Here is a 13,650-nt window from a genome sequence, read left to right on the forward strand (position 1 = left end):
TGAAAATGAAATCATACAATATGGCCTTTTCTGTCTGGCTTCTTAATTTTAGCATCATGTTTTTGAGACTTATCCATGTGCCCTGGGGCTAGCAGCCACCCAAAGGGTGCTTGAAGTATCAGTGGCAGAGAGAGACACTGTTCAGAGACTTTGGAAGCTCACATAGGTGAATTGCAACACAAGCCTTTAGGATTTTGAAAGCCTGCCGTTATCTGCAGATAAACTTCTCTCCTTTTGAGAAACTGCTCTCAGCCTGCTATTGGGCCTTAGTAGAGACTGAACATTTAACCATAGCCACCAAGTTATTATGCGACCTGAGCTGTCCATCATGAACTGGGTGTAATCTGACCCACCAAAGCCATAACAGTGAGTGTGCACAGCAGCACTATGTCATCAAATGGAAGTGCTATATATATGATCGGGCCTGACCAGACCCTGAAGACACAAGTGTCATATGAAGAAGTGGCCCAAATGCCCATTGTCCTCACTTCTGCTACACCATCTTCTCGCTCCCAGCCTATACCTCTGGCCTCATGGGGAGTTTCCTACAATCAGTTGACAGAAGAGAAGACTTGGGCCCAGTTCACAGATGTTTCTGCAAGATATGCAAGCACCATCTGACAATGGACTGCTGTAGCACTAAAGTCCTTCTCTGGGACATTCTGAAGGATGGTGGTGGAAGGAAACCACCCCAGTGGGCAGGACTTCAAGCAGTGCCCTGGTTTGTACTTTGCATTGAAAGAGAAATGACCAGACATGTGATGATATACTGATCCAAGGGTCGTGGTCAGTGGTTTGGCTGGATGGTCAGGGACTTGGAAGGAACATGATCGAAAAACTAATGACAAAGAAATTTGGGGAAACAGGTGTGTAAATAGACCTTTCTGAATGGCGATACATAGATGATAGATAGATAGATAGATAGATAGATAGATAGATAGATAGATAGATAGATAGATGGATGATAATGTGTGTGTGTGCGTGTGTGCGTGCGTGTGTGTGTGTGTGTGTCCCATGTGGCTGTTCACCAAAGGGTGACCTCAACAGAGGAGAGGTTTAATAATCAAATGAATAGGATAATCCATTCTGTGAATTCCAGTAAGCCTCTTTCCCAGGCCACCCCTGTCATTGCCCAATGGGCTCGTGAACAAAGTGGCCATGTGGCAGAGATGGAGGTTATACATGAGCTCAGCAACATGGATTTCCACTCAGCAAGGCTGACTAGGCTACACCTGCCACTGACTGCCTAATCTAGCACTCAATTAGCAGCAGAGACCAATATTGAGTCCCCAATATGTTACCATTCCCAGGGGTGATCAGCCAGCTACTCTCTGGCAGGTTGATTATACTGGAATCCTTCCAACATAGAATGGGCAGCATTTTGTCCTTACTGGAATACGTACTTACTCAGAATACGAATTTGCCTTTCCTGCACACAGAGCTATTGTCAAAATTACCATCTATGGACTTACAGGATACCGTATTCACTACCATGGTATTCCACACAGCATTGCTTCTGATCAAGGAACTCACTTCACAGCAAAAGAAGTGCAGCAATGGGCACATGCTCATGGAATTCGCTGGTCTCATCATGTTCCCCACCATCCTGTAGCAGAATAGCCTTTTGAAGACTCAGTTGTAGCACCAGCTAGGTGGCAACACCTTGGGGGACTGCTGCGAGGTTCTCCAGAAGGTTATATATGCTCTGAATTAATGTCCGATTGTGGAACTGTTTTTTGATAGCCAGGATTCATGGGTCCATGAATCGAGGGTGGACATAGGAGTGGCCCCACTCCCGTTACCCTAACAACCCACTATCAAAATTTTTGATTCCTATTCCCATAACTTTATCCTCTTCTGGCCTTTAGGTCTTAGTTATAGAGGGAGAAAGGCTGCCACCAGGAGACACAACAATGATTCTGTTGAACTGGAGGTTAAGCCTGCACTGACCACTTTGGTCTCCTCATGCCTCTGAATCAATAAGCAAAGAAGGGAGTCAAGGTGCTGCCCGGGGTGACTAACTTTGACTACGAAGTGGAAATTGGACTGCTACTCCACAGTAGAAGTAAGGAAGAGTGTCTGGAATGCAGGAAATTGCTTAGGGCGTCTCTGAGTATAATCATGTCCTGTGATCAAATGTCAATGGAAAACTATCGCAACCCAACATAACTGTATTTGGGGATAGGGCTTTTAAAAATATAATTATATTAAAATGAGTCATTAGGGTGGACCCTAATCTAATAGGGCTGGTGTTCTTATAAGGAGAGGAGATTGGGACACAGACACATACAGGGAGGACCATGTGAGGACACAGCAAGAAGGTAGATATCTACAGGCCAAGAAGAGAGGCCCCAGGAGAAAACAACCCTGCTGAGGCCCTGATCTCAGACTTATAGCCTTTGGAATTATGAGAAAATAAGTCTCTGTTGTTTAAATTGCCCAGGCTGTGATACTTTGTTATATCAGCCCAAGCGCCAAATCCAGCGATCATCTCATCATCTGGGCATTCATGTTTTCATTATAAACCCGGTTACAGTGGCCCTGAAAAGACAGAGCTCCCCTACTACTGTCCATGGGCACTTAGGAGATGACAGAAACACATTCACTGTGTCACTGTGAATATAAAGACCATATGTGATGAATCTCAGGTGGTCTTTGCTAGCTCTTCCTCCATGCCCGTGTCATTGGCACAGTGGTCATGGCCAGGATGGCACTGAGAATGGGGTAGTCATTAGGCAACGAAGTGAGGTCCACTTCTTGTCATCCACAGACTTGTGGGCTTCCCCATGTGCTGTCCAGGGGAGCCAAGCTAATGTCTCATTTCCCTCCTTTCCCGCTGCTGCTAAGAGCCGACCGCAGAATATCTCAGTATTGCCGTCACACCTGAGCCACAGGGAGAGTTTTATCACTAGTTGGAGCAAAGCGGTTTCATTTTCCCTGTGATGCAGGAGGGTGAGCAGCAACCACAAATGCTTTCCTCAACTTTAGGGGTGTCTCCTTGTTTTATTTCCAACTAACCATCAGTGTAACTCATCCAAGGTCTCTGGTACAGCAGTCAAGGACCACTCGGCCCCTCATCACCAAACATTTTGGCAACCAGGTTTACCATCTGAAGAGTCCTGCTCTGCACATGGCCAGTCAGGCTTCAGAGTCTTCCATTTTGTTTTTTCTTTTTTTCTTTCCAAAGACCATTGTGGCTGTGTCAACCTCCAGGAGGAGAGTGAAAGATCCAGTAGTATCAATCTGTTTGGAGCACATGGGGCAAAGACCCGTGGTGGGTGACCTCTTTTCTGCAAGACGAATGGACACAGTCTTGCATGAGTTGTGGCTTTTGCATCAAGAACATAAAATTCTTTACTTTGTAAAAGACAGGAGTTGTTCTCTGCCTGACCAAGGAATTCAGGGCTGTGAGTCTGCCCACAGCATTTCAAAAAGGTCTGCTAGACCAGCAAGGCATCATTTATACAGTGAACATCTTGCACATCAGAGGAGGGTTTCTATCTTCATGAACACCTATAGTGCGACTGACAAACCAATTACACCTTTGTACAACAGTACCTATCGTGACTCAGCCCAAGTCTCACTCGCAAGTTTCCTTTCACTTCTTTTCCTTTCTTCACAGGACATTTTTGGCCCAAACTCTATTATGTGTTTTCTTAATAGAAACACAGGCCCCAAAGCTTTACAAAGCACAGCCATAGCAGCTGCCCTTGACTATCATCCCCTAGCTGGAAGCCCAGGGAATTGAGTGGGAGCTGGGCCAAACTTCATGGGGTCCCAATTCGATTTGGGCTTTGAATGGCCTTTTACTTGGTCTCGACAAACACTACCTCTTGCCACTGAAAAACATTTTTTCAGCAGGTGGCACAAACTTTTAGGCTCTGGAGAGCTGCCCCTGCAGCTCCCTGAACTGGTGAGACAGAGGAAGAACCTGTCCTCCTCCCTCCACCCAGCACTTAGGCAAGAGCTGTGCCCAGGAGTCATCTCTCCAGCCCATCAGGCCATGCAGCCCCTCATCTTCTAAAAGGCATTGTAACTCTGCCGGACCATTTGTAAAGCACACCCAGACATGCCAAGGCCAAAGCCAAGTCCTGACCGATCTGACCAGTAAAGTTACAATGAGCTGTGTTCAATTCGTAGTTTATCATTTACATACACAGAGGAAGGAAGAGTGGCATGAGGTGACAGCTCCCTGTGGTCCTTGTCCCACACAACAAAAGGATGGCACAGAAACAAAACGGCCAGAAACTAAGCATGAATTGTCGGATACCCCATTGCTAAGGAGCCCATTGTAGATGGCAGATGAGGGTTTTAACAGCTGCAGCTCGGTTTTGAGGGACTGGGCAGGGAAGTCCACATCTCAGCAGGATTCCCCAAAGAGTTAGGGAGTAAGAAGTGAACAGATAGCTCCAGTGTGATCCTGTGTCATAGTCTCAACCCCCAGCAGAATGAGTAGGGGGACAGACAGACCCCAGTGTCACCCCCACTGCTTGGTTTTTGATGGTGCATGAGGCCAAACTTTCTCTGGGCTGGTGATCCTTGACCCTCTGAAGGACTACTGATGAACAAGGATCTAGCAGTGGCCACAGCAGTAGAGCTGCCCTCTTTTCCTTCTGTCCTGTAGCCTAACCCTATCACCCCCTCCTGGAGCCAAGCCACTCTGTGCAGAGTATTAAAGAAAGCATGATTCGGACACTCGTTCAATGGTAAAGAAGACTTTATTCAGGACTATTTCCATAGGTGCCAAGTCTATCACAATGGGGAAGAGAGATCTGGCTCAACTCCAAATACAGCAAAGACAGCTAGGAATTTATGATCCTGAGCAGAGCAGGAGGGTTAGTGGATGAAAACTTACTAAAAGGAGACATCAAGGGTAGGAGAATCCTTGCTAAACTATAAAGAATTCTTGCTGAAGGCAGGTCAAGATGATCGGATATTGAGAGTAGGTGATGAAGAATTTGATCAGACATCATGGGTGATCAGATATCAAGGGTAGGAGAGTCTCTCTAAACGGACTTAGTAGGATTCTTGCTACAACTAGACTAGGCAGACCAAAGATAGGGCCCAAGGATGAGACCTAGTCAAAAAGGGGGCTCAGAGGAGCCTGCTCAAAGTTTGGTCAAGTAACTAATATAGGAAAGAGTCATGAGAACTACACAAATTGACTAAATATTAAACCAGAGCTGCTAGATGTGGGGGAACCTGGTTGATCTGCATATGGTCAGATCACAGGGAACCTATAGGAAGATTCTTGCTGAGATTACTAACAACTACTTCCTCATGCCTTCAACACTGCATACTCATACCTGGAAAGGAAAACATTTAAACTGAATTCCTTGGACACTTGGAGTGTCTCTCATTTTCTGTCTTTGACAAGAGACCATGACTGTGGAGCGTTATTCCTTCTCTAATAAACTTTCCTTTTGTTTCTTAACTCTGGCACCCACGTGCATCCTTTTTTGCGCACAGTCAAGGATTCTCTCTCTCTCTCTCTCTCTCTCTCTCTCTCTCTCTCTCTCTCTCTCTCTCTCTCTCTCTCTCTCTCTCTCTCTCTCTCTCCCCCCCCCGCCCTGGGGAAAGGAGGAGATAAGTTCACCCAATCCTGCATCACAACCACCCTAGGAGAGTCCCTAAATCAGCTGGCTCCTCTCCTTGCACCTGACCCTACAGAGCCCCCAGGGGTCTGGACATTCCATCCATGGCCACTTGGATTTGTCCTCTCAAGTTGGTCACGCAAGCCTTCTTTCTGGTCATTTTTTTCTAGATTCTATCTACTTTTGCATTTTGCTCTACACCAGCCCCCTCCCAATTTTTGACAACGCTGGACTCTCTCCCACTGAGATGAGGAAGGCATGATGGTAGTTGAGGCAGGAATCTCCCGCTTGCTGCCCCCATGAGGCCAGCAGAATATTCATCCGTCAGATTTGGGGAGAGGGGGGAGCGTATATTTTCGTAGTTAATAAAAACTGTAATTAGGGATTACTGGCAATTTATTCTCAAGGCTGGGACGACGCATTGGATCGGGTTTTCTTCATGCTGACGATGCTGGGTGGAGGTGGATGATAGGGGCTGGAGAGCACCGCTGCAGCCTGATGCCAGGCATTGCCTCCCGCGTGCAGGCCCTGCCTGGAGCTCCCAGACCCCAGCGGGGGCGGTGGGGAAGAAGAGAAGACAAGGAGACTGAGACCCGAAGGTAACAAAACCGGTTCAAGGTCACGCTGCTTGAATTGGTGGAGTTCAGGGCTCAGCGACTCAACCAACTTTTGCGGGGAGAGACCAGGTTGTGATAGCCGGGGCCTCAAGCTGTCCACAGACGCATGCGCAGGACCGCGCAGAGCTACGCATCAAGCCTTCCCGAAGAGAGGAAATTGAGGCCTGGACCTCCGTCCACGCCTACTCCGTGCAGGTAGGACGGGGTTCTTCGAAATCTCGCGATTTCAAGGCTGTGCGATTATAGCTCTGAGGTTGCGTGGGCGGGACGGCGGGATAAGGGACGGGGACAATGCGGGACTCTCCTAGGAGATTCCGCGGAGCGATGGAGCGAGCCTCGTTCTCGCTGACTCAGAAAGCCGGCGGCGCCGTGCTCAGAACTGTCGTAAAAGGGGGCGGGATGCACTGCGCCCGGGACTGACGTAACCGAGGTCATGTCGTTTCGGCCGGCGGCTGGCGGGTCGTGGACGCCATGGAGCGTTATGCGGGCCCCTTCGAGGAGCCGGTGGACGGGGCCAGGCAGCAGGAGCGGCACTATCAGCTGCTGTCGGCGCTGCAGAGCCTGGTCAAGGAGCTGCCCAGGTGCGCGGCCGCGGGGCAGGCGGCTGAGGCAGCTCCAGGTCCCGCCCGCGCTCACCGTGTCCCCTCTATCCGCAGTTCTTTCCAACAGCGCCTGTCCTATACCACGCTCAGCGACCTGGCCCTGGCGCTCCTCGACGGCACAGTATTCGAGATCGTGCAGGGGCTGCTGGAGATCCAGCACCTCACCGAGAAGAGCCTGTACAACCAGCGCCTGCGTCTGCAGAACGAGCACCGAGGTGCGCGGGGGTGGCGGGACGACGCAAGCTCCAACGGGAGATCAGCCTGGCCCGGGAGCTCTCGGTCTCTGCGGGCCGAGCCCATCCCTGGGTGTCGCTCGGAAAAAGTGCCTAACATTGACCAGATCAAGGACACGGAACCTTTGCTAGCGCTTTTTTGATGACAAATGGGTCAAGCCAGTTTTTTGTTTTTGTCAGTTGCACAGCAGCCCCCTTTAGCATAATGTCCCGAAACTTTCTGTTTGGGCTCCCTTGTGTCCCCACCCCCCTCCAGGCAAGATGGCCCAAGGCCTCGGTGCTTGGCCAGCCCACGGACAGATTCCGGTGGTGGCTGTTCGTGGAGCGGTTGACGGCCCCCAGGGATGCCCTCCAGTGTTGGACAGCTGTGCAGCGATATTTATGGTCAATTCCTTCTCCAAGATACAGAACCCCACACCAGCTGTGCATCGAATTCCTATACACTGCCCAGTGCACCCTCTGGGACCCAAAAACTTACTCACTTGAGCCCCAGCTTGGCCAAAGCCTCGTGAGCCTTGGCCTCTCCCAGGCATCCCCGCTGGGGGCAAGGGGGCTCCTGAGCCCCTTCCTGCAAGGTATGCTGGATAACTCTACCTGTCCCATCAAATTTCCCACTTTTGTTATTTTATTGTTCCCCTTATTTATTTTTTATTTTTTTAAATCAAACATTCAGACCAGTGGTCTCCAAACTTTTTGGTACCAGGGACCAGTGCTCTTGTGAAAATCTAATGCCTGATGATCTGAGGTGGAGCAGAGGCAGTGAGGGGAGTGACTGCAAACACAAATGGAAGTTCCCTCATTCACCCACTGTTCACCTCCTGCTGTGTGGTCCGGTTCCTACCAAACTACTGACCAATACCGGTCCACGGCCCCGCGATTGGGGACCCCTGCTCTAGACCATGGTTTTCAAGCATAGCACTGTTGACACTTGTGGCTGGACAAGTCTTAATGGTGAAACAATGTCCTGTGCATAGCAGGATGTTTAGCAACATCCCTGGGTTCTACCCACTAGATGACAGTGACATCCTCTCCAAGTCGCAACAACCAGAAATATCTTCAGATATCCTTGGGGGTCAACTTTAGCCTAGAATTGAGAACCAGTACTGTAGAACAAGAACACTCTCCTATGTAACCACTGCAGATAGCCTTCTGAGAAATTCACCATTCTGGGCTGTCTTCTGACCTTCAGTTCACGGTCACATTACCTAGCTTGTCTCAAATTGTCACTTTATAAGGATTCTGTGGAGGTTCGTGTATTGTTAATTGGTTACTTTGGTCTCTCTGCTTCTGGAACAGTCACCAGCATTTGTTGTGGCATTGGCTTTTTGAGGACTCCGGGGCATGCTACCTATAGAATGTCCCCACTCTGGATTTGTCGCATTGCTTCTTCATGCTCTCATTTAACCTGGTTCTCTACCCTCTGTTTCCTGTAAAGTGGACAGCAGGTAGAGCCTGATGATATGCAAGTTAAATGGTTGTGGCAAAAATTCCTCTAGTGATACAGGGTCCCTTCCCTACGGGGATAGGCAATATTTGTCTGCCCCAGAATTAGTGTGTTTCTATCAAGAATGGATGTTGCATTTTGTCATATCCTTTTTCTGCTTCTCTTGAAATGACCAGTAGCTTTTCAGTTACTATGGTGAATTACATTGATTTTTTTTTTTTAATCCTGGGATAAACGACATTCCTGGAATAAATCCTACTTGGTCATGATTTATTCTCTCCTTGTCTCTGTTGGATTTGCTTTGCTAAAATCTCAAGAATTTTTGCCTCTACATTCATGATGGACATCGATCTGTAGTTTTCTTTTTATGTCTGTCTGGTTTGGGTATCAGGGTGATGCTGTCTTCTATAAGATGAGTTGGGAAATGTTCTCTTCAGTTTTTCAGGAGAGTTTGTGTAGGGTCAGTATTACTTCTTTTCTAAATGTCTGGGTGGTTGTCTTTGTAAACATTTCTATTGAGGTATAAATGCATATAGTCACAGATTCAAAGTACATAACTTATTCTTTTTAATGCTCAAATTGTGCCACATTTGGCCGGTGGGAAAACTCTAGGCTGGCTCTTGGGTCTTTTCGATGTGTCCCCATCATTCCTTGCTTTCTGGTAGAGGAAGGTGTTCTGGCTCATCTTTTCTTGTTGTTTCCATGCTTCAGTCCCTCTACTAGTCAGCCCACCTCCAGCTTCCCCACACCAACAACCTCTCATAAGTACAGACCTTCCCCTTTGGCCACCATAAGGCTTTCTCATTCCTCCTGCCTTTGATTCTCTGCCGAATGCAGGAAGTTGTGGCACACTCTTATTGTCAATAAGTAGTGCTTGCTCTTATGTTGGTAATCTGTATCTCCACAGAGGTTAGTAGTTTGGGGAGCAAATAAATCACTCAGAATAATTTTTTAAAAAGGGAACCTGCCATTTCTCCATGGAGCATTGTTTCTTTTTAAAAAAAATAAATTGTACTTCATCATATTTATTTATAAATATGGAACGCTTCATGAATTTGCATGTCATTCTTGTGTAGGGGCCATACTAATCTTGTAGCATTCCGATTTTAGTATATGTGCTATCCCAAGAGAGCACGAGCCTTGGTTCCTTTTAGTGGGGAGTTTTTGATAACTCTCTAGACACTTTGGAATATTTGGGCAGGTTTTAGTGCTGCTGGCTGTGGGCAAGCATCCTGTGACTTTTTGCTTTTCCTTTCTTCTGAATTAGCAAGTGGTGATTGGCAGCTGTCACTTTTTTTGGTCATTACTAAGGCCACGCCCCATCTGCCTAGGTAGCAGTGTAGCTCTCCTCTTATCTCTGGTTGCTCATCCAAGTGGCATCTGGGGATTGACCTGGGATTTGTAGCAACATTTGATAAACAGTGAAGATGATGACATTTCCCTGCATTTATCTTTTTCCTCGAATCCTGCCTCCACGTGTTGTAAACATTAACTTTCTTGTCCCTATGTCTCGAGTGGCTCTTAGTTTCCAACTCATTTATGTGATACATGCCATAATCGAGGTGCACACAGAATGCCAAGCAACAGGAGACTGGAGAAGGCTATGAGCACAGCGGGTGCCAAACTACTGGCAGGGGAACCTCAGGGGCCCTCCTGAGAAGAGCTGTAATATGAGGTTTCTGCCTAGGACAGTGTTGGGCTTGTGTTTCCTTATGACCAGGGATCCCACTTTATGGGAGAGAGGTAGGCTCTTGACACTTGTTGGGCTGCTTAGTGTTGAGTATTGTTTTGTGATTGGTTTCTTTCCATCCCATGATACTTTTCTCCTCTGTCCAGTCCTATCAGACTAGACAATTTTGCACATGCTTGTATTAATGGTACAATTTAGTAGTGGGGTCCTCTCAGAGCAGCATAGACTCCCCAGCCAGGGCCTTTGCTAGCTTATCTCAGCCTTGGGCTTTCCAGGGTCTGTACCCTCCCGACTTCCCCTGGGAGCTGTGGATGGGGTGGGGTGGCTCTGCCCATCCTGAAGGGTAGCACTGATACTCCCACACCCTTGTGGGCAGATGCCATGCCTTGCTCTGGCAGTGTGACCCATCTCTTCATCTTCCTTTTCCAGGCCTTTGCCTGGGTGGTCTCTTAGCCATCTCAGTGGATGTCCCATGGATGACGATCATGTCACGCCCAGGACTGATGGATGGCCTGTGGACATCTGAGTCCAGAAGCCTCCAAATCAAAGTCTCCCATCCCCTTGGTCTTGAGTCTGGGCTGCAACCCTGGCCCGTCCTCCACACCAGCCTGCCCTGCCTCACCCTCTAGTGCCTTGCACCTTCCTGAGTCCCCTGGAGCCTTGCTGCTGGAAAAGGGCCCTGCCCTGGGTGAGGGTGGGACCACTTGGGTTGGGTGACTGAGTATCCCCTGGACTTCTACCCAGCTTCCTGTGCAGGGCTTCGGGAGGGCTGGGTCATCAGGCAGGGCCTCACATCTATACTTTTGGCCTGGCTACTCTGGTGGGACAGCTGGAGCAGGCACTGAGGAAGGAGCTGTTCCCTGGTCCACTCCATGTCACCCCTGCTGCCTTCTGATGGACTCTGGTCTTGTCCCCTTCCAGTGCTCAGGCAGGCGCTACGGCAGAAGCAGCAGGAAGCCCAGCAGGCCTGCCAGCCCCACAACTTGCTCATGCTTCAGGCAGCTCAGCAACGTGAGCAGGAGGTACGGGTGCAGGTGGGGTGGGCACCACCTGGGCTCTGCTGACAGGGTGTGGTGGAGGGGCTCAGGATGGCTTGGGAGCACATAAGGCCTGGTGAGTTCTTGCATGTGGCTTTTTACTGTGAAGTGTTGGGGTATGCTGGAACCAGGTGAAGAGTATGTGATTCCTCCTGCTCCCCAAGACTGCTGGTCCTGGTGGGCTGGGCCTATGCAGGGCAGATGCTAAGCAGGAGCTATTGTAGTCATGGCCTTGGAGGTACCAGGACAATGGTACAGTGACAGGGACAGTCAGCAGGGGCCTATCCTGCTCAGAGACAACCAGGAAACCCACATGTAACCAGGAAGCCACAGGTGGTAGGGATGCATGCGAGATATGTGTGAGGTCCTGAGGCAGCAAGCTTGGGCCTGCAGGAAGGAGGTGCCAAGCTGGGGTCGTAGGCAGCCCCAGTGGGGAGGTAATGTACACAAAGACCCAGAGACAGTGGCCAACTTGATAATAATCAGAGATGGAGCCCGTGTCTGACCAGCTCATGGTGATCCTGAGCACTGGGCAAGGCCTGGTACACTAAGAGGAGGACACCTTATAGGAGCTCTTAGAGGGGAGAGCATTTGGTGGGAGGGCCACCAAGCTCCTCCATAGAGTTTGGTGTGGCCGAGAAGGGAGTGATCCAGGTGCAGTAAGGGTGGTATAGTGGTCCTGGAGTCTGAGCTTTTGGGGCGGGGGATGTGGTTGGCGCCCGAGGAGGTGGCAGGCTGGGAGCCTCTGTTTGAGGCATTGGTGGGTCAGGGCTGAACTCCTGAGCTTCCCCACTGTGGCAGGCAGTAGAACACCGGATCCGTGAGGAGCAGCGGGCAATGGACCAGAAGATTGTCCTGGAGCTGGACCGGAAGGTGGCAGACCAGCAGAGCACACTGGAAAAGGCAGGGGTTGCTGGCTTCTATGTCACCACCAATCCGCAGGTCAGCATCCTGGGCCTGTCCTGGCATAGCCCAGGGGACACTAATCCCCAAAAGCCGGACTCTATCTAGGGTTTTGAGGCTAGCTGCTGGGGGCCCAGGTCCAGGGCGTGTGGGGTGAGGGGAGGGGGAAGGAGTTAGGCTCCAGGAAGGGTTTCTGTGCAGCACTCAGCACAGAGGCCCGTCCCCCTGCCTCTGCCCACAGGAAGGTGAGCCAACAGGCTGCAGAGGGGTTGCTCACCTTCCCCAGGCCCACTGTGTCCCTGAGGGCACTCATCTGTTTCTCCCCTGCATATATCTGTGTGCCCCAGGCCAGGACAGCTGCAGTCCCAGCTGTGTAGTGGAGTCCAAGGTTCTGGCAGGCTGTGGCCAAGGCTTCACTGGAAGTCAGCACTGTGGGTTCACTGTTTGGCACACTCTAGGCCCTGATATCTGCTTCTGGGCCCTTGGGAAAAGGAGGCCTCTGCCTGGGGCCTTTGTCAGGGCAAAAGGGGACCAGGTGTCATTCTGGCCTCACAGTCACCCCTCTGTATCCCAGGAGCTAATGCTACAGATGAACCTGTTGGAACTCATCCGGAAGCTGCAGCAAAGGGGCTGCCAGGCAGGGAAGGCAGCCCTGTGACCAGGTGGGGTCCTTGCCAGTTACCCAGTGCCCATTATGGTTGAGAAGACAGCCCTGTCCCACTGTTGCCACAGGTAGCAGGAAGCTGAGGAACTCGTCTTCCCAACATCTGGCCACCACCTTCCCAGGTGCCTGCAGGAAGGATGACCCTCTGAGGAGAGGCAAGGTGGACCCTGGTTGTGTCTGCCACCCACCTTTGTCTAGGTTATGTCTAAAACTAGGGTAGTATGGTAAAGGGAGTGGGCCCAGCCTGCTGGCTGTCAGCCCCAGAGCTGGGCAAATGGTGAGGCTAGAGGTCTTAGCACCTTATCATTCTACCAAGAACATCCCAACCTCTGCTAGGCCCCAGGCTTCCTTCTTGTTTTCGTCTCCTTAGCATGTGCAGCCCCCAAGTGGGATATGCTCCAAGGCCAAAGCCCTATGTGACTCAGAGAAATAAAGATGCCTCAGTATGGCCTACACGTGGCTTGTGTGACAGCTTTGTGGTACCTGTCATGACCAAGGCCCACCTCGGGCCCTTGCCTGGTAGCTCCATGGTCTACAGAACTGGCAGAGGCCCCTCCCTAGGGCTCCCCTCATGCAGCTGCAGGCCAAGCCCCACCATCTTTCCCCTAGGGCATTAGCAGCACATCTAGTCTGCTCTACAGGGCTGGCAGCTGAAGAGTGTGGGGTGGGGCAGCCGTAGGCCTGCTGCTATCAGAACAACAAGAACCTGGTGTGGGTCATGGTCTCAGAGCAGCAGGGTCTGAGGGAGGGAGAAACCCAGGGTAGGGAAGTACCACCCCTAGAAACATCCTCTCTGCATTGGTCTGAGCCTGGGGGCCCTGCTATTATCTTGGGTTGTGGAATTGGGGGATGGGGGGCAGCAGGCA

At 50.3% G+C, this 13,650-nt stretch overlaps 1 protein-coding gene and 1 non-coding gene across 3 annotated transcripts; one reads left to right on the top strand and one right to left on the bottom strand.

The window, feature by feature from the left end:
* Window positions 1-6,569: 6,569 nt before the first annotated feature.
* Window positions 6,570-13,239, top strand: DGCR6L (DiGeorge syndrome critical region gene 6 like). Of its 2 annotated transcripts, XM_011367156.2 has the most exons (5): window positions 6,570-6,792; window positions 6,868-7,028; window positions 11,102-11,202; window positions 12,019-12,159; window positions 12,695-13,239. In XM_011367156.2, the coding sequence occupies exons 1-5, from the start codon at window positions 6,683-6,685 to the stop codon at window positions 12,776-12,778; spliced, it is 597 nt and encodes a 198-aa protein (XP_011365458.1). In that variant the 5' UTR covers window positions 6,570-6,682; the 3' UTR covers window positions 12,779-13,239. The 2 variants fall into 2 exon arrangements, with proteins under 2 accessions (XP_011365458.1, XP_023390483.1); XM_023534715.1 differs by having other exon boundaries at window positions 6,615-7,028.
* Window positions 9,522-9,625, bottom strand: LOC111744274. Its single transcript, XR_002782073.1, has one exon. It is a non-coding gene; the product is annotated as a U6 spliceosomal RNA (small nuclear RNA).
* Window positions 13,240-13,650: the final 411 nt, after the last annotated feature.

Source organism: Pteropus vampyrus, unplaced genomic scaffold (genome assembly GCF_000151845.1).
Source record: "Pteropus vampyrus isolate Shadow unplaced genomic scaffold, Pvam_2.0 Scaffold130, whole genome shotgun sequence".
NCBI lineage: Eukaryota > Metazoa > Chordata > Mammalia > Chiroptera > Pteropodidae > Pteropus > Pteropus vampyrus.

Excerpts from the sequence above, each read along its gene's own strand:
- DGCR6L (XM_023534715.1), top strand. The coding sequence starts at position 6,683 with ATGGAGCGTTATGCGGGCCCCTTCGAGGAGCCGGTGGACGGGGCCAGG. Across the intron at positions 7,029-11,101 it reads TCTGCAGAACGAGCACCGAG|TGCTCAGGCAGGCGCTACGG; the intron begins GTGCGCGGGGGT and ends GTCCCCTTCCAG. Across the intron at positions 12,160-12,694 it reads ATGTCACCACCAATCCGCAG|GAGCTAATGCTACAGATGAA; the intron begins GTCAGCATCCTG and ends TCTGTATCCCAG.